The sequence below is a fragment of the Dasypus novemcinctus genome, chromosome 7 (assembly GCF_030445035.2).
Source record: "Dasypus novemcinctus isolate mDasNov1 chromosome 7, mDasNov1.1.hap2, whole genome shotgun sequence".
In the NCBI taxonomy this organism is placed as follows: domain Eukaryota; kingdom Metazoa; phylum Chordata; class Mammalia; order Cingulata; family Dasypodidae; genus Dasypus; species Dasypus novemcinctus.
The window spans coordinates 42641279-42665509 of NC_080679.1; the positions used below are offsets into that span (position 1 = coordinate 42641279).

At 35.2% G+C, this 24231-nt stretch overlaps 1 protein-coding gene across 2 annotated transcripts in view; it reads right to left on the minus strand.

Moving 5' to 3' along the window:
- Positions 1-24231, minus strand: part of BMPR2 (bone morphogenetic protein receptor type 2) — a 208266-nt gene that overhangs the window by 22197 nt on the left and 161838 nt on the right. For both annotated transcript variants that reach the window (XM_058300360.1, XM_058300361.1), the window contains exons 6-10: positions 23185-23415; positions 22341-22455; positions 17897-18057; positions 16775-16922; positions 9226-9362 (exon numbers count right to left, since the gene is read on the minus strand). In XM_058300360.1, the coding sequence (XP_058156343.1) occupies positions 9226-9362; positions 16775-16922; positions 17897-18057; positions 22341-22455; positions 23185-23415 (792 nt within the window). The remainder of the gene's footprint in view (positions 1-9225; positions 9363-16774; positions 16923-17896; positions 18058-22340; positions 22456-23184; positions 23416-24231) is intronic.

Consider the following 24231-nt stretch of genomic DNA (forward strand, 5'->3'; position numbering starts at 1 on the left):
AGGTAGGCATGGAGAAATGACACAACAAGATGATGCAACAAAAATGACACAAAGAGGAAAGACAATGACAGACACAACAAATCAGGGAACTGAGGTGACTCAGGTGATTGAGCACCTCTCTTCTACATGTGAAGTCACAGGTTCAGTTCCCGGTGTCTCCTAAAAAGAAGACGAGCAGGCACAGTGAGTGCACAGTGAATGGACACAGAAAGCAGACAGTGACCACAAATAATGGGTGGAGGGGCTAGTAAATAAATTAATCTTCCAAAAAAAAAAAAGAATATACTTAGAAATGAATGAAAACCAACCTAAACACAATAAATCTTGTGGAATGAAGCAAAGTGGTGCTCAGGGAGAAATTTACACCTGCAAATGACTACATTACAAAAGAACCAGGAAGCAGAACTGGCCCAACAGAGAGGGCATCCGCCTACCACATGGGAGGTCCAACGTTCAAACCCCGGGCCTCCTGACCTGTGTGGTGAGCTGATCCACACACAGTGCTGATGTGCACAAAGAGTGCCATGCCATGCAGGGGTGTCCCCCATGAAGGGAAGCCCCATGCGCAAGGAGCACGCCCTGTAAGGAGAGCCACCCAGCGTGAAAAAAGTGCAGCCTGCCCAGGAATGGCACCGCACACATGGAGAGCTGACGCAGCAAGATGATGCAACAAAACTAGACACAGATTCTGGGTGCTGCTGACACAAGCAGACACAGACGAACACACTGTGGATGGACACAGAGAGCAGACAACTGGGGGGCGGGGGAAGGGGAGAGAAATAAAAATAAAAAACAAAAAGAACCAAGCATTGATGTAGAGACAGTGGACACTGGAGGTGCTAGTGTCAGGGAGGGGGACAAAGAGGTGTAATACAGGGGCATTTTCAGGACTTGGAATTGTCCTGAATGACACTGCAACAACAGATACAGGTCATTATATATATGGCAATAACCTACAGAATTGAGTGGGAGAGAGTGTAAACTACAATGTAAAGTATAATCCATGCTTAGTGGCAATGTTCCAAAATGTGTTCATCAATTGCAATAAATGTACGACACTAATGAAATAAGTTATTAATGTGGGGAAGGGTGGGAGGTGTGGGGAGTGGGCATATGGAAATCCCTTAAAATTTTTAATGTAACATTTTATGTAATCTAAGTATCTTTCAAAAATAAATAAAAAATATATTTAAAAACAAGAACAAAGATCTAAAATCTATAACTTAGTTGTACATTTTAATAAGTTAGAAAATGAAGGGCAAACTAAATCCAGAGCTAGCATAAGGAAAAAAAAAGGTTAGAGCAGAAATAAATGAAACAACAAAAAATAATAAGAAAACCAACAAAATCAAAGGTTGATACTTTGGAAAGAATAGCAAATTGACAAACCTTTAGCTAAACTGACAAAGAAAAAAAGAAAGAAGACTCAAATTACTACATAATAAGAAATGAAAATGGGGATATTATTATTGACATTACAGAGAATATTATGAACAATTTAGACCATCTTAATGAAATGGACAATTTCCTAGAAACACACAAACTACCAAAACTGATTCAAGAAGAAATAAAACATCTGAATAGATATAACAAGATTCAGTAATCAAAACCTCTTAAAAGGAAAATCCCATGACCAAATAGTTTCATTGCTAAATTCTACTGAACATTTAAAGATGAATTAACTCTTCCAAAAAAAAAAAGATGAGGAAGGTATATTTCCCAACTCATTCTATGAGGCCAATATTACCCTGATACCAAAGCCAGACAAACACATCGCAAGAAAACTACAGATCATATCCCTTTTGCATATAGATGTAAACATCCTAAACAAAATAATAGCAAACTAAATCTAGTAGCAAAATGAAACAATTACATATTATAACTTTTAGAGATTGAAACATGTCCCCCACAAAAGGTATGTTCAGGCCCCCAACCCCTGAGGCTGTGTGGACCCACTGTAAATAAGATCTCTTTAAGATGTCACTTCTGTTAAAAGTGTGGTGCAACTGAATCAGGTTGGGCTTTAACCTGGATTACTAGAGTTCTTTACAAGCACAGGGAAAGTCAGAAAGAGAAGCCAGCATGAAGCAGGCAAAAGATGGAAGTCAATGGAACCCGGAAGAGAAGGAAGATGCTACCATGTACACTGCCATGCAACAGAAAAGCCAAGGAACCCCAAAGATTGGTGGCCAGCCAGAAGATATCCACCCTGGGAAGAAGCACCTTTTAGCCTCAGAAACCATGAGCCAATAAATTTCTGTTATTAAGTCAACCCATTGCATGGTATTTATTTTAGCAGCTAGGAAACTAAAACAATAACAAAGTGGAATTTATTTCAGGAACTTAACATATGAAAATCAATAAATGTAATACACCAATTCAATCTAGAGGCTGTCTTATCTCAACAGCAAAGCAAGACAAAAGGATAATACTGCAACTAAGCTATTAAAAAACCTACAGGGGAGCAGATGTGGCTCAAACAATTGGATGCCTGCCTCCAACACTGGAGGTCCCAGATTCGGTTCCCAGTGCCTCCCAGAGAAGATGAGCAGTTACCGCAACCAGCAGACGCCATAACCAGCAGGAGGCAGAAGTGGCTCAAGTGGTTGGGCACTGACCTTCCACATGGGAGGTCCCAGGTTTGGTTCCCGGTGCCTCCTGGAAAGAGCAGAGGTAGGGAGGGTGGAAATCTACAGCTAGGGGAGCAGATATAACTCAGTGGTTGAGCTCCTGCTTCCCATGTTCAAGGTTCAATCCCTGGTACCTCCTAAAAACAAAACAAACAAATGAAAATGCCAACTATCTCTGGGGAGTGGCTCAGTGGTTGAGTGCCTGCTCCCATGTACAAGGTACTGGGTTCAATCCCCAGTACCTCTAAAAAAAAAAACAAAAACAAACCACAACACACAAACCTACAGCTTATGTCATACTTAATGGTGAAAAATGGGATGCTTTCCCCTAAGATCAGAAACAAGACAGACATGTCTGCTATCAACATTTCTGTTCAACATTTTCCTAGAGGTTCTAACCAGTGCAACAAGACAAGAAAAAGAAATAAAAAGAATGCAGACTGTACATGAAGAAGTGTCTTTACTAGCAGACAACATGATCATCCATACAGAATCAATTATAATCCTATATAATAGCAACAAACAATCAGATATTAAAAGAAAAAATATCCCTTATAAAAGAGTAAAATATGAATAGTTAGGGATAAATCTAAACAAAGATGTGTAAGACCTGCCCAGTGCAAATACTAAAATACTGATAAGAGAAATTTAAGTTAAATAAATGATAGATCATAGATTTAACATAATTTCTAGAAGAAATATTAAATATTTATTTCATATGCCACTCAAAAGTATGATCTATGAAAGAAAAAGTTGATAAATTAGACTTGAACAAAACTAAAACTCTCTGTTTTCACAAAGACACTGTTAAGAGAATTAAAATAAAAAAACATAGTCTAGGAAGAAATATTTGCAAATCATTTATCTGGTAAAGGATTTATATCCAGAAAATATAAAGAATGAAACTTAATAAAACAAACAATTCAATTTGAAAATGGGCAACCTGTATAGACATCAGTAAAGAAGAGACAAGAATGGCAAATAGCTTATGAAGAAATGTTTAGTCATTAAGAAAATGTAAATTAAAACCACAATGTAATAACACTAGACATCTATTAGAATGTCTAAAATTAAAAAGACTGGCCATATCTAGGATGTAGAGGAGCTGAAACGCTCATAAACTACTAATGAGAATATATAATGGTATAACCACTTCGTAAAACTGTTTGGCAGTTTAAAAAACATTAAACATATATCGCCACATGATTCAGCTACTGTACTCTCTTCAGTGTTTAGCCAAGAGAATGAAAGCATATATCCATACATAGATTGACATGAATGTGCATAGCAGCTTTATTTGTAATAGCACCAAACTAGAAACAAGCCAAATAATTATCACCAGGCAAATTCATAAAGAAATTATAGTATATCCATACAATGGAATATTACTCAACAATGTAAAGGAATAAACCAATGATACACACATGAGTTAATCTCAAAATAATAATGCTGAATGAAAACCAGATGAAGAATAGTATGTATTATTTAATTCCACTCATATAAAGTTCTAGAAAACATAAACAAATCTCTATACCAATCTCTAGTTTCAGAAAGCATATCAGAGGTTGCTTGTGGACTGAGAGCAGGAGGATTTGGAGAAAGATGGGAGGTTGAGATTATATAGGAACAAAGAAACTTTGGGGAGTAACTGACACATTCACAATTTGACTGTGATTCTCATTTTATGGGTATATACATACATTGAAACATTTCAAATTATACACTTTAATATGTGCAGTTTACTGTGTATCAAATACACATCTTTAATGTTAAACATTTTGAGAAGGGGAAACAAGAACGGAGAAGAATATAAATATTCAGGCAAAATCAGATGAGTGCTTTGTTAGGAGACTCTAACTCTGGTGATAATAACAAGGAAGAAGGAAATTAAGCCAACATATATTGGAAGAATGGTATTAATAATATCTAGTATTTGGGCAAATGAGTTATAGAAGGTATCATCTCTAACACTAACAAGGGAAGAGAAGCAGGAAAAAAAAAAGGGACAGGAAAATAAGACAAGGGAAGCGGATGCGGCTCAACGAATTGAGCTTCTGCCTACTATATAGGAGGTCCAGGGTTTGATACTCAGGGCCTCCCAGCCCGTGTGGCGAGCTGGCCTATGTGGAGTGCTGCCACATGCAACAAGTGTCACCCCACACAGGGGTGCCCCTGCGCAAGGAGTGCAGCCCGCTCAGGAGTGGTGCCGCCCACATAGCTGAATGCAGCAAGATGATGCAACAAAAAATGAGACACAGAAAAGAAACAATATGAGATGCAGCAAATTAGTGAGCTGAGGTGGAACATGAGAGTGATGACCTCTCTTCCACTCCAGAAGGTCCCAGGATGGGTTCCCGGAGCTGCCTAATGAGAATACAACAGACACAGAAGAACACACAGCAAATGGACAGAGAGCAGACATCGGCAGGGGTGGGGGTGTGGGGGGCTGGAGAAATAAGAAAAAAATTAAGTAAGACAAGAAAACCTCTTTTTTATCTTTCCTACCTAATGGTAGGAAAATCCAATTTGGGGTCATGGGAAGGTCATGAAATCAGTTTAGTGAGTTGGGACCAGCATTTAAAACAACTCCACTAATCCCCCAAAACAGAAACAGACTAGATTAGATTAGAAATAGACTAGACTATATTAGAAAATATCAGTATGTAGAAATGTAGTAAGGTTAAGTATTATGATATTTATTATCATTATATTTCTTAATGTGGGTTTGTAAGAAGAAAAGCATGGAAAACACTTAATTCTAGAACACATCAAAAATGTGTAGATTTTGTCAAGAAAATGAAAAGAAATGGATGTTTTTGGAATAGTCAGTGCATTTTAGAGGAATGGCTTTATGGGTGGAGAAAGAAACGACTAGAGGAAAAAAATGGAATTGAAGGAGCATTCCAAACTTCTTTGTGACAATATGTTCAGATAAAACAGGTGAGCAAAAGACGTTATGCAGAAATGATAATAAGGAATAAAGACAAACCAAACAACTGATTTTAATGGGGAAAAAGAGAACAAGACAACATTAAAGAGCCTAGAAATGGAAGGATAAGAATTTGAAAAAGACTGAAAAACATGGATAATGGTAATGTAATTGAGCAAATTATACCTGAACATTTTAAAGTATGAGAAAAAAGCTATTTTTTAAAAAAACTTCACCTGTAATTTTGTGTTTTACCAATTTAAAATAGTTTAACAAAAAGCAACAGCCATAAATTCTGTGTGTGTGATAAAGCACTTAATTTTTACTGTAAATTTTGGAAAATACTGTGGAAAAAGTCAATAATGAACACAATATTAAGAAAGAGCTGAGGTTAATCTGTGAGGAATTGGTAAAAAAGGTTGTTTGTAAATCCTGGAAATGAATAGAAATAGTGAAAGCATATCATGGTGTTTTTAACTAGCAGAGCTATTATATGGGTATGACAGTGTTTGAAATGGAAAGTCTAAGGTCATGTATATTACTAGAAAGAAAGCTAAAAATTTAACAAGGGAATATATAACAGTGAAACCTCATGTGAAATACAAATATGGGTAATACTGCATATATAAGACTGTTTTTAAAAAATACAAATACAAATAAACTAGAGAGATGGAAACAAAACAGCAGCTATGTAAGGCAGGGGAAACACAGAGAAATTGAGAAGTAATGAGTTTTTTATTATTATTATTATATTATTATTACTGGAATAATGAAAATGCCCTAATAATGACTGAGGTGATGAATGCACAACTATGTGATTATAACAAATATCACTGATTTACACTTTGGATGGACTTACACTTTATGAATTTGTATCAATAAAAATGATTTATTAAAAAAAGACAATTCTATGGTTAACATTTTTGTATATTTCCTTCAATCTATTTTCTGTATTTTCATTTTTATCAAGAAACTATTCTCTCCACCCTTTAGCAACTAATCTATTGATAAATTCTTAAAATTAAAAAAATTTCATTTTTAAAATTAAAACTTTTGAATTCATTAATATATGGAAGATTTTTAATTTTGTTGCTAAAAATGTTTTTAAATTGCATGCAATTATAAAAGCAAAAATGCCATCTTGCCTTCTTTTTAGGCAGATAGATTTCTCTCTTTTTATAAAGTATGCACTTGCTATTTAACTCTAGTACTGGATTGTTAGGTAGAGAAGCCATTATATTGACTGCAGTACATGTGATTTAAATGGATTTCTTGGCATGAACCAAGTCTTACTAATCCCTTACTTAGCAACCTAGTCTAAACTGGGAGTAAAAAACTTTCAGGTAAAATGCATATCCCATAGAAAATGATGGTAGGGTTGCCAAGAGATACTTCAAAATAATGGACCCTATTTACTCTAGCAAAATAAAATAACTTAAGAAAATAAAGTTGTGCTATAACTAGAATGAAATTTCACAAAGATTTTTTCCTTGTGGTACAGTCTATTGGGAGGGTGATACTTCTGATCCCAATAGAGAGGCCAGCTTCTCACCTTCCATCAGGACCTTTTAAAGATCTGCCCAAATTCCTATAGCAGTGACTATAATTTGGAGGCAAACTTGGGCATATGTGCTTGGCAATAGGCTCTTTGGTTAGCTCATATCTGAATAGGATTTCAGTCTCATTTGAAATAAAAGCAGTAAAATGATTTAAATTGCTTAATTAAAAAGTTTCCATTTTTGTTTTTTCATTATAGTAAAAAATTAATATGAATAAAGTGTCAAAAATTCTAATTAAACAAAGCACCTTAAGAGGTAATCAAAATGCTGTTACATTTTAAAACAAAAACAGACCACTATGGAAAAGCAAACAATAGGAATTTCTAGAAATTATAAATATGACTATGGAAATTAAAATCAGAACAGACAACTAATAGAATGGTAAGGATGAAAAATAAATGAGTGATTTGAAAGGTAAAACTGAGTAAATCTTGAATAATGTAGGACAAAAAATTCTGAAATTTCAACTGAAAACCTGCTCAATGCCAAGCAAAATATGTGTGAAAAGATCCAAGCCTAAATATACCTAGGAGAAATCTCATAATTCCAATGATAAAGTGAAAGTCCTAAAAGCTTATGGAGTAAGGAAAGCAAAGGGATAAACAAAACAAAACAAAAAACCACAAAGGAATGAGACTTGCTGAGATCAGAATTCTCATTAGCAAGTTCGGATGCTAGAGGACAATAAAGTAGTAATTTCAAAGTTGTGAGGAAAATCATTTTGATCTTGAAACCACTACCCAGTCAAATTACTATTCAAGTGTGAAGTCAGGATAGAATCATTTTTGAACATGCAAGGATTCATGTTCAAAGCACAAAGTAATATATATTACTTGAAGAGAAATTCCATCAAGGAAAAAATGGTTTAAAAAAATGTTCCTTCTGAGCAGAACCTAGAAAAATGAAACAAAAAAAGAAAAATGACAAGAAAACAACGAGAATTCACTGGATAGTGACTTTTGAAACATTTACCCTCAAGCAACAGGAATTTATAATAACGAAGATAGGATTTATATTTCTTCTATGAGGTTAAGTACTACTTTTTTGTGCAGTGTTTATATAATCATAATTCTGCAAAATTCTGATGTTTTAATTTTATTTAAATTTTAGATCAACTTATAGGCAAAATATAAATGGTTTAATAATAGATACAACATTATAAAATTGAAAGAAGTGAGAATAATAAGAATAAATGTATTATTTAAAGTTATAATAGTTACCTCTATGAGGAAATTAACAAAAGCAGAAGACTGCTAAAGGGAGTTACTTTTAGAGAGTAGGGGTAGGTAGTCTTTTTTCTTTTCCATTTCCTTTTTTCCTTCTGTTAAATTTTGTTTATCATACATAGACATGACTTTAATTCTTTAAAAAAAACTGTTAAACAATAAATTCAGAGCACTCTCATCAACAAAGGGTAAATAATTAGGAGTAAATAAACATCATAAATAAAGAGTAACAATAGAATACCGACCAAACAGAAAGAATGAGATCTACAGGTATAAGAATGATCATAAATAAAAAAATAAACTTCAGAAATAGTAGTGGATAATGAGATGATCCAACTTACATAAAAAACAATTATGTGTGTGTCTATGTAAATGTTGTAAGATATTTTCAGTATTACAGCAATAATTTACTCAAATGGCAGGAAACTTTGAGGATATTTCAGTGTTGTGAACTGTATTTTTAAAAAGCAGAATGTGTAGACTGTACTTTGGTTTCTTTTAGGTCTAAATTTCTATTAGCACTGAATTTGGAAATCTGAGTTAATTAAAAATTTTAGTATTGCCCTCAACAGAATAAGATGGAATTCCAATAATGTTTAAAATATTAACATGTAATTATTTCAGCTGCTGTCTAATCTGGCAAAATTCAGGTACATCAGTTCGTCTCTCTAAATAGTATTTTACACTGGGAAAAAAACGAAATTGAACCAAAAAATGGGACTTTAATACTGAAAAATTTGAAAAATGTAACATCATAAAAATCAAGTAAGTTGGATTTTTAGCATTAGGCAAGTCTAAAATAGCATTAGCCGTCTATTTTTGCTTGAACAATATTAAAACATATTCGGTCATAAGTCCTCTAAAATTTAGATTTTCCTTACCAGGCTATTTTCTTTCCAGGCTTCTGGAAACTTTGGCCTCTGTTTTTCTCTGGATACCAGAACCTGCATATCTTCAAAGGTAGGATGGTTTCCGACTTCTGTCTGAAAAGCCATCTGGTATTCCGGTACAGATTCACCTGTGCATTTTTAGAAAAAAAAGGACAGAATAAAATTTCTGATGATCATAAAATGATAGAACTGGGCTTTCTATGATACCTTATAAGCAAAGAGATTATGTCACACACACACCCCTTTTTTAAAGCTTCTTGAGGCACATAGGGAAATTCTAAAGAGAACCTAATGTGGGTTTAATGTATTATTTTTTTAGAAGAGGACCTTAGAGATCAACCACCTTCATCTATCTATCATCTATCTATCTATCTATCTATCTATCTATCTATCTATCTATCTATCTATCTATCTATCTATCTATCTATCTATCTATCTATCTTTTAAGATTTATTTTTCTGCCCTTCACCCCTGCCACCTCTCCCCGTTGTCTGCTCTCTTTGTCCATTCACTGTATGTTCTTCTGTGTCTGCTTGCATTCTTATCAGTGGCACTGTGAATCTGTGTGTCTTTTTGTTGCATCATCTTGATGCATCAGCTCTCTTGTGTGTGTGGCACCACTCCTGGGCAGGCTGTGCTTTTTTCGCATGGAGCGGGTCTCCTTGCGGGGTGCACTCCTTGCACGTGGGCTCCCCTATGTGGGGGACTCTCCTGCGTGGCACGGCACTCCTTGCGTGCATCAGCACTGTGCTTGGGCCAGCTCACCACACAGGTCAGGAGCCCTGGGTTTGAACCCTGGACCTCCCAGGTAGTAGGCAGATGCTCTCTCAGTTTAGCCAAATCTGCTTCCCTTAAGGTATTATTAATAAATGCTTTACTTTATCTCAAGATGTTTGTTGATAACCAAATGATAAATAGTTATTGCTAAATTGTTTCTGGTATTACTAAATGTAGGGGGTAAAGATTATTATATGCATAAGATGTATTTAATACTTGAAAATATTTCTGAACTCTGATCCCATACAGGAATGGAAACCTCTGAGGATGAGAAAAAAAAAAAAATCCAGGATCTAGCACAACAAGCTTGTCTGTAAAACCAAATATAAGAGGGTATGTTTTACAATAACCATGTCTTATTATGCCCTTGGCTCATTATGCCAATAGTCTAACCAGATGGTATCAAATGTCACAAAAATTGTTGATAATGGCTGTTTCAGAGAAAAAAATTAATATACTGTTTTTAAAAACTCCTCTTAACTATGAATCAGTATCTAGATCAAAGAATTTAAATTTAATTCACCTACGACCATTTAACAACCTTATTTGTCACCAAATAAGCATAATTAACTACTTGTAATGAAAGGCTTTTGATTTTTTAAAAGATGTGATGAAATTAAACAATACATTGAGTCATGGGACCAACACTTAGAAAAATCAATGGTCTAGTTAAAATACTGGCAAAAAACTAGAAGGGTTCAAAGCACTAGAGACTCTTGTCTCCTTTCCCCTTCCCCTGCCCCATTAAAATGAGAGGATAAATTAAAAGGAAGAACATCAGGGTGGAGGATAAGGCACTTAGGTTCTAATCATGGCTTCATCCATCCCCACCTTGGAAAAGTCATTTAACTATTCTATGTTTCAGTTTTCTTGTTAGCAGAATGGCAACCTGTGCATTCCTTATCTCATTCATAATGAAACTGAAAGAAAGTAATTACATTATGCAATTTAAGTTTTGTTTCTATTTGTATATTCAAAACAACCCATAAGTATTTGTGCTCCACCAATATAAAAATATTTACAAAGATTATTTCTATAATCTATAAAGCATATCCCAAGTTAATTGGAATACAGGACTATCTATAAATATATTAGTAAGTGATATTTCCATATACTCTAAAATCTAAGCAGATATATAATTTTTGTATTTACTTCAATATTTACTGGTGTATCTCATCTTTCTGAGACATACACACAATACATACATACACACACACCACACAAGTATCATTTATTAGTTATTTTTTTCTTCAAATGCTGGTTTAGTAGAATAATTTAAATTTCACAATTTTACTTATTTGCTTTATTAGGTGATTAAAACTAGAAAACTTGCTAAATGAAATTGGTATACAATCCTGTTTTGTGAATGGAAGGACATTAAGAATTATCAAATATACATTTAACTAAATCTTTGTGGTCCTCAATTTAATTATTCAATAGCTACTTTTCAGAGATAATAGTGTTAGGCACTGGGGACACAAAGATGAATATTAATGATATCATCACAGAAGACATTAGTCTTCCTGGATTCATTGAAAACTTTACAATCATTGAACTGCTCAAGTGAAGTTTTACAATCTCAATTTCTTTCAAATTGTTCAAGATACTATATCTAAGAATATCAGTTACTTTTCCTTGTTTCTCACCCATTTGAGAATTGTTCATTAGGTCTCTAGCAAATAGGAACGTTTTTAATTTCTTTCCCAAATTACTCCTGTTCTCTTTCCTCCATTTCCTTTCTGTTGACTTTTTTTCTTTATTCCTTCCCTCTCTCCCCTTTTAAACTTTAATATTTCACTCTTCCCTTATAATGTAAATACCAACTTATTAATTTTATTAATATTCCAGAGAGAAGCAGCCTTTACTATATATTGTTTCCATTTAAGATCAAAGCATGTACATTAAGAGATACATCATAATAGTTTATAAAAAACTTTTCTTACAAGAATTTTAAAATTATGATACACTATTCTCTAGGTTTAGTAATACATTTACGTGACACCTTTTTTTCCCTCTTCAACTCTACCCCATTTCATTGCAAAAACTTCAAGAGTACCCTGTATACCCCTGCCTCTGCTTTCTTAATTTTCTCTCCTATACCCTATGTAATATGATTTCTGGATTCTCTACTCCACAGAAACTCCTTTAATAATACCAGTGATCTCCTCCTACTCAAATTCAAAGATCACTCCTCAGTTCTATTTCCTTTTAACATTTCAGGTTCATCTATTGTCATCAATCTTGGTTCTTGAAGCTTTCTACACCTGACTTCCATGAAACTTATTTCTCAGTTTTCTCACTATTTTTATGATCACTTTTCTTCTTCATTAACCTTCTTGGGGTATCCCCCAATATTTAGTCTTTCATTATCAATTCTTCTCTCTCTTCATTTATTCCTTTAGGGGAGTGCATTCACTCACATGTTGCTAATTACCATCTATGTGTACATAACTCCCAAATAACCACTTTAATCTTAGTTCTTTCAACCATCCTCTTTAATTTCTTCAAAAGATTTCTTCAATATTCTATTAATACCTCATCCAAAGTCTCCAAAATTAATTTACTAAAGAGTTCAGATTTTCTCAGGAACATAATTACATGAAAGAAAAAATAACTTTCTAGCTCTTTCATAGTTTAACTGGCTCAAATATTTTTAGAGGAGGGAAATCCCAAGCATGTCTTGTTCTTTTTGTTGTTTTTTAAAGATGTATTTATTTATTTTCCCCCTTCCCCTCCTCCCACCCTACTGTTGTTTATTTTTTTAAATTTCTGCTGTGTGTTCTTCTGTGTCTGCTTCTATTCTCATTAGGCGGCTCCGGAAACCAATCCTGGGACCTTCTGGAGTGGGAGAGAGGCAAGTACTCTCTTGCACCACCTCAACTCCCTGTTCTGCTATGTCTTCTTATTTTCTCTCCTGTGTCTCTTGTTGCATCATCTTGCTGTGCCAGCTCTCCGTGTCAGCTGGCACTCCTGCACATGGTGACTTCCGGCACTGGGCAGCATTCCCACGCAGGGCAGCACTCCTGCACGGGGCAGCATTCCCGCATGGGGCAGCATTCCTGCATGGGGCAGCACTCTGCGTGGACCAACTTGCCCTTGCCAGAAGTCCCTGGGCATATGGTAGACAGAAGCCCACTTGGTTGAGCCACATCCGTTTCCCCTGCCCTGCTGTTTTTGCTGTCTGTTGTCTTTTCTTCTCTTTTCTCTCCTCTAGGATTCACTGGGGTTTGATCTTGGAGACTTCTGATATGAAGAGAGGTTCCCTGTCAATTGTGCCATCTCAGTTCCTGGTCTCTGCTGCAGTTCACCTTGACTCTCCCCTAGTCTCTCTTTTGATGCATCATCATCATCTTGCTGCGTGACTCACTTGCACAGGGCACTGGCTTACCACGTGGGCACTCTCGTGGGCACTAGCTCACTGCGTGGGCACTCTTTCTCTTCTTCTTTCTCACCAGGAAGCCCCAGGGATCAAACCCAGGTTCTTCCATACTATAGGTGGAAGCTCTATCACTTGAGCCACATCTGCTTCCTGCATGTGTTAAGAAACTGGTATATATAATGAACTGCTATGTGTTCACTTAAATCTTGAAGAGACCTAGATAAGTTTTTTGCCCCAAAAAGTTCTTTGCAGTTATGCATGACAATCACAGCTCAGATATTATAAGGATGGAATAGTAAAGAGAGATGCAATCTCGTGTTAAGTATACAGTTGTAAAAAAAAAAACTTGACACTGACAATTATTTAAAAGGAAAAAAGAACTAATCAAGGATAATGCTAAAGAATAAGAACAGCTCCTTTAAAAAAGGAAGAAAGTGTTATCTAATACAAAAATGAGATTTGAAAACACCCATTTTTCTTTGTCTTCATATACAAACAAAAAAATGGAAGGAGGGAGTCAAGAGTATTTAGAATAGAGGCAGGTCTATAAAAAAAAAAAGGAACAGAGTACAGTGATTTCATCTCATAAAGGATATGACTGAGGGAAACGGACTTGGCCCAGTGGTTAGGGCGTCCATCTACCACTTGGGAGGTCTGCAGTTCAAACCCTGGGCCTCCTTGACCCGTGTGGAGCTGGCCCATGCGCAGTGCTGACGCATGCAAGGAGTGCTGTGCCACGCAGGGGTGTCCCCCGCGTAGGGGAGCCCCACGCACAAGGAGTGCGCCCGTAAGGCGAGCCGCCCAGCGTGAAAGAAAGTGCAGCCTGCCCAGGAATGGCGCCGCCCATACTTCCCGTGCCCATACTTCCAGAAGCGGACTAAGAAACAAGACGCAGCAAATAGACACAGAGAACAGACAACCGGGGGAGGGGGGGCGGGAATCAAAATAAATAAAATAAATCTTAAAAAAAAAAAAAAAAAAAGGATATGACTGAAATGAAATTTCACAAGTCTTATGTCTATAATAAAATACATTAATGCAAAATATTTATACACAATTATCAACTAAGAAAGTTTGGAATTTTTCACTTAGGTTTATAATAAACTACAAAACTTTTGTTTAATATGTGCACTTCTACAAGTCTTCTCTGTTTAGCAGCACATGCTGTACAAGTACATACATTACTGGCATTTTCATACGTCTCATCTAGTATGTGCCTTTTATACAATTTATTTCAATCATATGAAACTTAAGACCTTTCCAGTGGTATATTTTAGAATGTTTTGGAAGAGTTTTAATCAAAATATTACATAAAAAAGAATCTTGATTTTTAAATGACTCTCTTTAGTATTGTGGCATGATGGGTTTAATTTAACAGCTGAAGCATAACATAGTAATTACATTGCACTATTTAATTCACGGCTGTAGGAAAATGATTGATTTAAAAAATATAGTCAACATGAGACTGTATAGTTATGAGCAGTGAAATGCAAGAAAACAGTGAATAAATAAATAAGATGATATTTCAGCAGTGGCCTTTCATTATTTTCCTTTTAGGAACCTCGAAGAAATTGTCTTGACTTTCAAGTGTTCTAGTCATTTCTTAGCTTCCTTAGTATTAGTCTGAATTACTGAAATAAATCAAAGTTCTTTTCTGGTCTAAGGTAACCAACAGAGGCCACATTGAGGATTTCCCCACATAAGTCCTTTTTGAAGGTACACATAATGGGAGTTTCCATCGTCTTTTTTGTATTTTTGTAGTTTGGGTTCTACCCTATGCTAACCACCACCTTATGGACATCGCCACTTCCAACACTGGCCCAATCATAGTAAATGCCAATGCATATATCAGCTGGAAGATTATCTACTGATTATCCTGAGCAGGCTGCGCTTTTTTCGCGTAGGGCAGCTCTCCTTACGGGGTGCACTCCTTGTACGTGGGGCTCCCCTACGCAGGAGACACCCAAGTGTGGCAAGACACTCCATGCGCACATCAGCACTGCGCATGGGTCAGCTCACCACACAGGTCAAGAGGCCCTGGGTTTGAACCCTAGGCCTCCCATATGGTAGGCGATTGCTCTATCAGTTGAGCCAAATCCACTTCCCTTCTTTTTCCTTTTTTAAACCCCTTTAAGTTTCTTTTCAACCATCCTATGCATCTGCTAAAATAATGTACTACAAACAAAATTTTATTGCCTTTCCCTGAATTCAAACATCTGATTTTACTCTTATTATTTATTAGATCAATAGCAGTAGTTTTTCTTTGAATAAAGTAGTTGTTCAAAATGTTGACAGTGAAAAAATCATTTTAGTCAGATATGCCACAGAAATAAAACTTCCAGATTAGGATTTTTAAAAAATACTGTGGACAAACAGTACGACTGCAATCACTGCTATTAATTTTCAGAAACCCTTCAATTGAGTACTCTGTAATTACAATTAACTGGAAAATATATTTCTAAACAACTAATTCACCTGCAGTTAATCTAAAAATTTAATAATTTATTTCATTATATTTTAGAATAACAAACTCATGCTTAATGCTTAATATATTTAAAGCAAAACCATGTAACCCTATCATTAATCTGTTTTTATTAAAAAGTCCCATTCATAAATGTGTCCAATTCTGGTTCAATGGATTATTTTCTTTTTTCTGTGCTATTGACTTGTTATTACTACAAGGTAGAATCATAACAAATCATTTTGTACAGCATCTAGAAGAATACAATGCACCGACTGGTATTTAAGTTTTTATATGACGATAATAACAATGATGTAATCCTAACAAGGGAGGAAAAACCATAAACTCATTTGGCTATTTAAAATAACCCTCAAGCAAGAATTCACATTAAATGAGTAATGAGTATATTTTCATGGGTGGATAGATGAAAGGGAGGAAGGGAAGGAGGGAGGGAGAGAGGGAGGACAGAAAAAAGGAGGGAGAAGGGAGAGGAGAGGGGAGGGGAGGGGAGGCAAGTGAGTGTTCAAAATGGATAATGTATTGCTTCTATTGGGTCAACTCAGGAAATATCATTAAAGTGTATCTTGTCTCAAATGCTCAGAGGGTACCTAAGGAAAATGATAACTGCTAAAGCGATCAGAGACAAAACTAAACACAGTTAAACTGGGTAATTAATTAAACTGCACTCAGAAGTAAACTTGGAAGTCCTCTTGTAAAAAATTTTTCTGATTCACATCCTTCTGCTAATAATATATGGTGAACCATAGATGGCAATGAACTAAAGTGTTAAAGAAAAGTAAGATTCTTATATAAAAGTTATTTAATGTAGGTAGAGTAAGAAAATATAACTGCTACACTTCAAAGCATACATATGTTTTTTTTCTTTTTCTTCATATATCAGCTTTTAACAGTAATTTTCTTACCTGGGAAGAGGTCGGTGCATCTCATAAATATCTCCCAATAGATTAGTCCAAGTGCATACATATCCACTTGCTTCAAAGCTGATTCACAGTCCCTCAGGTTTACAGCTCCTTCTAATACTTCTGGTGCCATATATCTGATTGTGCCAACCTGTTAAAGCAATGTTTTTTGGTTGTTGTTGTTTTTTTCAGAAACAGTAGCATATTCTTCTGAAGGACAGACATTAGGCCTCAAGTTACATGTAAAATATAGTAATGTCAATGCCATGCTATTTGTCTCTAAATATTCACTGAAAATTTGTATACCTTATTTTTCAATTGTAAAGTATTTTTCCTAACTAAACCATGGTAAATCCATTCTATTGAATACTATTCATCAATCAAAAAGAATAAGCTATACCTTTCTAAATGTACATCAACATTTAAAAATCTAAGACTAATTGAAAAAACTGCAAAGCAATATGTACACCATTTAATATTTTTAAAAACTCATAAGAAATCATTTGTGTATATATAGACATATATGTGAATGTGAGAAAAAGGATGGGAAGGATATGTTCCACACTGTCATAGTGATTTTTTCTAGAGAAGACGTTTGATTTATGAGATAAGAAAGTCTCTAGTCTATGGTCTACACACTCACAAGCCTTGTCTAAAGTCCATTGCAAAAACTACTATAAACAATGAGTGTCTACAAAAAATGTTTCAGTGGCTCACCCAAAGTCATACAGTCATTACTGGCTCATATACATTCTCTGCCACCATCTGAGAAGTTATACTACTGTAATACAGACTATATCACACATTATATTCACCAGTGTTTACAAACTTTCAAAAAAGTATCAGTAGAGAAATTGTCCCATTTTAAACTTGGTAACTTTATTCTTGCTTCAGTTTTTAGAAACTTCTTCCTAATACTTGTCAAAATGAGTTGGAATGCCAGTCATTTCCAAAATGAACTGATGAACTTTACAAAGGGCTTTATGCAATATCTTTTGGTATTTTCTAATTTTGTAATTCCTAATATGCTGTAATTGGCAGCATATAAAGATAATACCCTGAGTGGTTAGTGCATTTTTTATGCAATTCAAGTATTTTATTGTGATACCTTTTGTATACACTCACCTCACTTATAGCTGCATTATCTTCTTCGCCTGGCCTCACAAGTCTATTTCCAGTCAGCCTCATGGACAACCCAAAATCACTAATAACACAGGTTCCATCATTTTTCACCAGAACATTTCTGCTGTTTAAATCTCGATGTGATATTGCAGGTTTGTAATGATCTGTTCGACAATTTGAAATATTTATTAATGCTTAAATAGCAATATTAGATATGAAATGAGTATGCAGATAACAGGAACTACCTAAATACAAAAGATGGTTTTATTTTTATGCCTATTAATTTTCCAATACCAAAAAGGATACAAGAAATCAATTTCAAATTACAATCATCACTATTTTCTAATATATCTCATCACATAACTCATTGTACATATGGTTAACTGGCATTAAATATTGAGCTGCAACCAGGGAAAACATGCTGCTACTTCTAATTCTAGCATGCACTTTTTTCTCTTCATTTCTAGGGTGCCAAAAGGAGGCAAGAGAGGAAGGAATATTTGGTATAAACAAAAAAAAAAAGTCAGCTTTTCTAAAAAAAGTATTAATCAAAAACTGACGTGACTCCAAATATCTAGAACAGATGTCATGTTACAGCACATCCAATTTCAGCCCTGAGGTTTAGTCATGTCTCTAAGACTACCCTCAGTTCTTCAAATCTAACTAGAAATAGGTTTATAGTGGATTGAGAAAACAAGCAGAGTTGCTGGTGTCGTCTGGCAAGATATGAAAATCTGTTTTTTGATTTTATAGAGAAACAAAGAAGAATTGTACTTATTACATTTTTTGTTTAACCTTATCAGTAGTCTATATGCTACTTGAAGGTAGAGAGAGAAGATGTTTTACATGAATTTTTAAAGCTTGGCAAGAGTAGACAAATAATAAATGCTTGCTGACTGAAAGAGTAAATCTCATATAAGTCCCTCATTAAAAACATTATTTTTCCTATCTCTTAAAAAACCTTACATACACCTTATACTAAACAGAACCATAGCTTTTTAAATAACTTTAAGAGTTTTATTTATTTTTTAATTATTTTTTTGAGGTATCGGGGATCAAACCTGGGACGTCAAATGTGGGAAGAAGATACTTAACTGCTTGACCCACATCTGCTCCCAAGAGTTTTATTAATTTGGAATATCTTACTGATCTTTAAGGACCCGAGACTTTCTAGAAAATAAAAGAAAATAACTTGAAACTAGAGTCATTTTTTTTCCCCTCATGATATATCATCTTGCAAAATACAGTGAGAGATTGTAAGTATGATAATTAGGTCTTTCTTCCTGCTGTGCTTCATATAACAATAGAATTCCCTTAAAATCGTAGCAGAGAAAGGGCAGAACATACAATGATTTTGCCCTGGGCAGTAGCATCATACTAGGCAAAACCATTCCTGGATGAATAAATATATTAAAGGAAAGCATGACATGGTATTATTTTAATTATATTAAATAAATAAAGCCTGAGTAAAAACTAGTCAACTAGTCCCTCTCTATATATTTATATACATACATGTACAGCAAAGGATCTGTAAAAGATTAAAAAAAAAAAAAGTAATTTTCTGGATAGGTTTTAGTGATCCATGTATGTTTCTTTTTTTTTTTTATTTACTTTTATTTATTTCTCTCCTCTTCCCCTCCTGCCCCAGTTGTTTGCTTTCTGTGTCCATTTGCTGTGCGTTCCTCTGTGTCTGCTTCCATTCTTGTGAGCGGCAACAGGAATCTGTCTCTTTCTGTTGCGTCATCTTGCTGCATCAGCTTTCCGTGTGTGCGGCACCACTCCTGGGCAGGCTGAACTTTCTTTTGTGCTGGGCGGCTCTCCATACGGGGCACACTCCTTGTGCATGGAGCTCCCCTACGCAGGGGACACCCCTGCGTGGCATGGCACTCCCTGCAAGCATCAGCACTGTGCGTGGGCCAGCTCCACACAGGTCAAGGAGGCCCTGGGTTTGAACCGTGGACCTCCCATGTGGTAGGTGGATGCTCTATCCATTGAGCCAAGTCCACTTCGCCATGTATGTTCTTTCTTCTTTTGAAATTTTTGGTAATAAGCTTGCATTGGTATGATTTAAGGAAAAAAATTCATAGGGAGAACCAATTACTCTAAATTACAAATAAATAGGTTCAAGTCCTCCTTATTCTGAAGCAACAAACAGCTGAATAAGTACTAACAGTATTATATATAGCTACTAAATTTCTACTCTAAACAGCAAAGTCACATCTGATAATATCGGGCAGAATGTAGTTCTCTGTAAGGTTACCATAAAATGTTCAAAATAGTATGGTATACTTGAGAATATTCTAGAAATAATTAGGTAAAACCATAAATTCAAATAGCTACTATACTCATGTTATTCATGAGTATTCAACAGCAATTACAAACTCAAATTTTAAAAGTAACTAGTGATAACATTAGGAAATGTTTGAGAATAATAGTTGTGCTTAAATATTAATAAAACTCATATTTGATGGCAATCACTCTTTTCAGTCAGAATTTGACTTAAAACCTTGCTGAATCATGCAAGCCTTGAAAGGGAGGATTAGGATAGTATTTTAAGTTCTGTGCTAAGCTAACTTTTTATTTTTTTTTATTTTTTTAAAGATATCTTTTTTTAAAATTTATTTCTCTCCCCTACTCCCTCCATTGTCTGCTCTCTGTGTCCATTCACTGTGTGTTCTTCTGCGTCCACTTGCATTATCAGGCAGCACTGGGAATCTGCATCTCTTTTTTGTTGTGTCATCTTGCGGCACCACTCTTGGGCAGGCTGTGCTTTTTTCATGCGGGGTGGCTCTCCTTGTGGGGTGCACACTTTGTACATGGGGCACCCCTATGTGGGGGCACCCCTATGTGTCATGGCACTCAGCACTGTGCACAGGCCAGCTTACTGCACGAGTTAGAAGGCCCTGGGGATTGAACCCTGGACCCTCCATATGGTACATGGATGCTCAATCAGTTGAGCCACATTCACTTTCCTAAGCTAGGTTTTTAAAAGAGTTACTATAATATTTAAGAATAAAGGGTCACAGTCCAAATGGGTTAATATGCTAAAGTATTAAAGCAAGTACATTAAATTGCCAATATAGGCAGTAACAGTGATCAATTCTGTATTCAGGAAAAGCAAGATGTCAACATAAATGAACTAATACATTTTTCAGGAGAGATGATTTATATATGAAACCTCAGCTAAAAAAGATGACCTATGACTATTATATAATGGAACAAAGATCTAAGAAATTGACATTAAGGATTCTCATCACCATAGAGGTCAGAGAGACTATAAAAACAGTGTTTTGGACTATAGCACATGATGAAAATGCTATAAGGGATGAAAGCTAAAGAAAGCAGAGAGACAAAATTTTTATAGCAAAAGCTAATTTAGAGGTGTCAGTGAACTGAGATATATTTTGAAGCAAAGTGAGAAAACAAATATATTAAAGAGATCCCTGAATAACTAAAAAAGAGTGTGTATTAAAGCTTAGAAACCCAGGACTCAACCTTAGAAGTCAGAAATTCAGAAACACTGGCAAAGACGGACTCCCCACCATCTGTTCTCTCCTTCCTACTTAGTAAGGGAATCCAATTTTATCTGAGACAGCAGTACATCAGCCAGAAAAACTACATTCCCATTCTCTCTTGCAGTTAAGTGTAGTGGTGTGACTAAGTTCTGTACAACAAAACATAACAGTGGGATTTTCAGATGCACAAGGAAGCAATTCCTTCTACTTCCTTTTCCTACTTCCTGCTGACTAGAAAACTACATGGTACAAAATGAAGTTATCTTGAAAATGAAAGCCATTTATAAAGGATGGTACAGAAGAAATAAAGGGGCGTGGGGCCCTGACAATACTATACTGAGGCCAAATCTACCCTCAACTACCTCTACATTTCTACATAAGAAAGAAAATAGTTTCTTTCTTAATGAAGCCACTGTTATTACCCCCCACCCCATTCTCATCCCCCAAGAGATTTGGCCAAACTTAGTTCTAGCTAACAGAAGTACTGATTTATAAAACGATACATTTGGGTGTTATACTAAAGACCAACCCATAGAATAAGGCCCCATGTGATATTAAAACTAAGGAAGTGATAATGCATGATAGTTTATTTAAATAAACACAATAAATACAAAGAAGATATAATACAGCCTATGTCAGGAGTTTTTAGCCTAAGGTCCATAGATGAATCCCCAAGAACCATAAGAAGCATCATTTTCTAAGTATTCTAAATATATATATATCTTTGCAGGAAGTGAGTTCAGAGCTTTAATCAAATTCTCAAAGGGATCAATGATCCCTCGAATGTTGAAGTTCATGCCAGATTTTTTTAAAAACTGGCAAATAATAAAATCTGCTATAATACAAAATATCCTTTTACTCTGAAGATTTGATTAAAATTCCCCTTTGTGAATTCTGAGCCCACATGTGCGTCATTCCTCTTCTACTCTTACCTCCTCGTGGTAATTCTGTGTGAAGATAAGCTAGTCCTCTGGTCACAGAATGAGCCAGGCGGCAAGAGCTTACCCAGTCACTTGTATGGAGACTCAAATACTTGCATAGAGATCCCTATGTAGAGGAAATAGTACAAGAAAAAAAAGGAGAATTAATTGACTTCAACATCATCCAATGAATTACTACATTTCAGAATGCTGAAAAATTTAGTAAGATATTTTTGTGAGTTGAGAGATGAAGAGGATGGAAAGAAAAAGAGCAACTAAGCATTATCAATTTTTAAGTCTTCAATATTAAAAATTATGAATGGTTATTTCCCTTTAAAGGCTTCTCTGATTTATCAAAACAAGAGAAAAATAACTGCATTTTAGATTCTTGTTTAATGATATACTGTATCTTTCACCAGTACAAATACAAATTAAGTTTTACAAGTGAAAAACAGAAGGCTTTTGTTAATATATATATATATACACACACACATATATATCAGTGCTACTCATAGTATTTATTCACAACTGTTTATTACCAGTCTGTGATGAGATAAGGGAAATAAGGAGTTGTACCAGAATGCAGAATGAATGTCAAAGCACTGCGTCCTTAATCAAAAAAGTCTTGTTACCAAAGAGAGAGAGAGAGAAGACAGCACTTAACGTAAACAGTGTAATTAGTGATTTAGTTGATTTACATTCTGGCATGAGATCCTCATCTCACTGATGACTATTAATAACCAGTTTGCAAACCAATACTGCTCTATGTTACAGTGGTCCTCCATTGTAATACATATTACATGGATATTAGCTGATCAACAGTTATATAATGTCAGTTTATTTTTTAAAAACTTACATTGGGATAATACTCCATGACAAGCAAATACTCCATGCGGCCATCTGCAGTGACCCTCTCATCCCCAACTATAAAGCGAGCAATGTTGTCATGTTCCATCAAAGGCACTCTGTAAATGTTCTTCTCATTGATAAAATTCTGACGGTTTGCAAAGGAAAACACTTTTACAGCAACTGGACGCTCGTCCAAGGATCCTTTATATACTGCTCCATATCGACCCCGGCCAATTACCTGTAAATGTTTGTAAGCAAGGTATTAATTCATAGCACAACTGAACAATGAAGCTTAATAAATAATAATGTATGAACCCATATGGTATGCCATACAAAATTAAAAAAAAAAATCTAAAGGCACTGGAGAATGAACAAAAAGTAGGCTGATTTTGAGGGGAGCCAACCTGTAAAAGAAGGGAATGATATGGTGTGAGTTATTCCTTTCATGGCTTTTAGCTTGAAGGCAGGTTTTAATCATTGCTGTGTAGAAGAGCTAAAATTAATAGAAAATCCATAACTTTCTGCTCCAAGGAAGCAGAGGACAGAATCTGGGGCAACCCTGGCTGCTGGAAGGTGAGGGAAGAATCCCAGTAAGGAGAGAGTCAAACAGGGGGAAACCCAATGAATACATGAGATGGACTAGTTAAAGATAAAATAACTGAACTGAATTTGAGCTTCTGCCCAAGAGATGAGTTTGCAGTTTGTGTCCAACCAAGTTAATTGCCTACTAACACAAACAAAAATCAACACACTCAAGAATATTACAGAATTCAGGGTCTCCACAATATAACATACACAATGTCCATGATAAAATCCCACATTCTTTATTTTTGGCTTCTGGGGATTTCTTTCACTCTTTATTGAAACCAGTCAGGGATTTACAAGAATTCATTTAAAATGTTTGCTATATTTCATTCATTATTTCTAGGTTAGTTGAAATTTAACATACAGACAAGTCTTTTTAGAAAAGTTGTATTAATACATACAGACAAGTCTTTTTAGAAAAGTTGTATTAATACATAGTTAAATATAGTAACAGGAGATTAAAATGCTG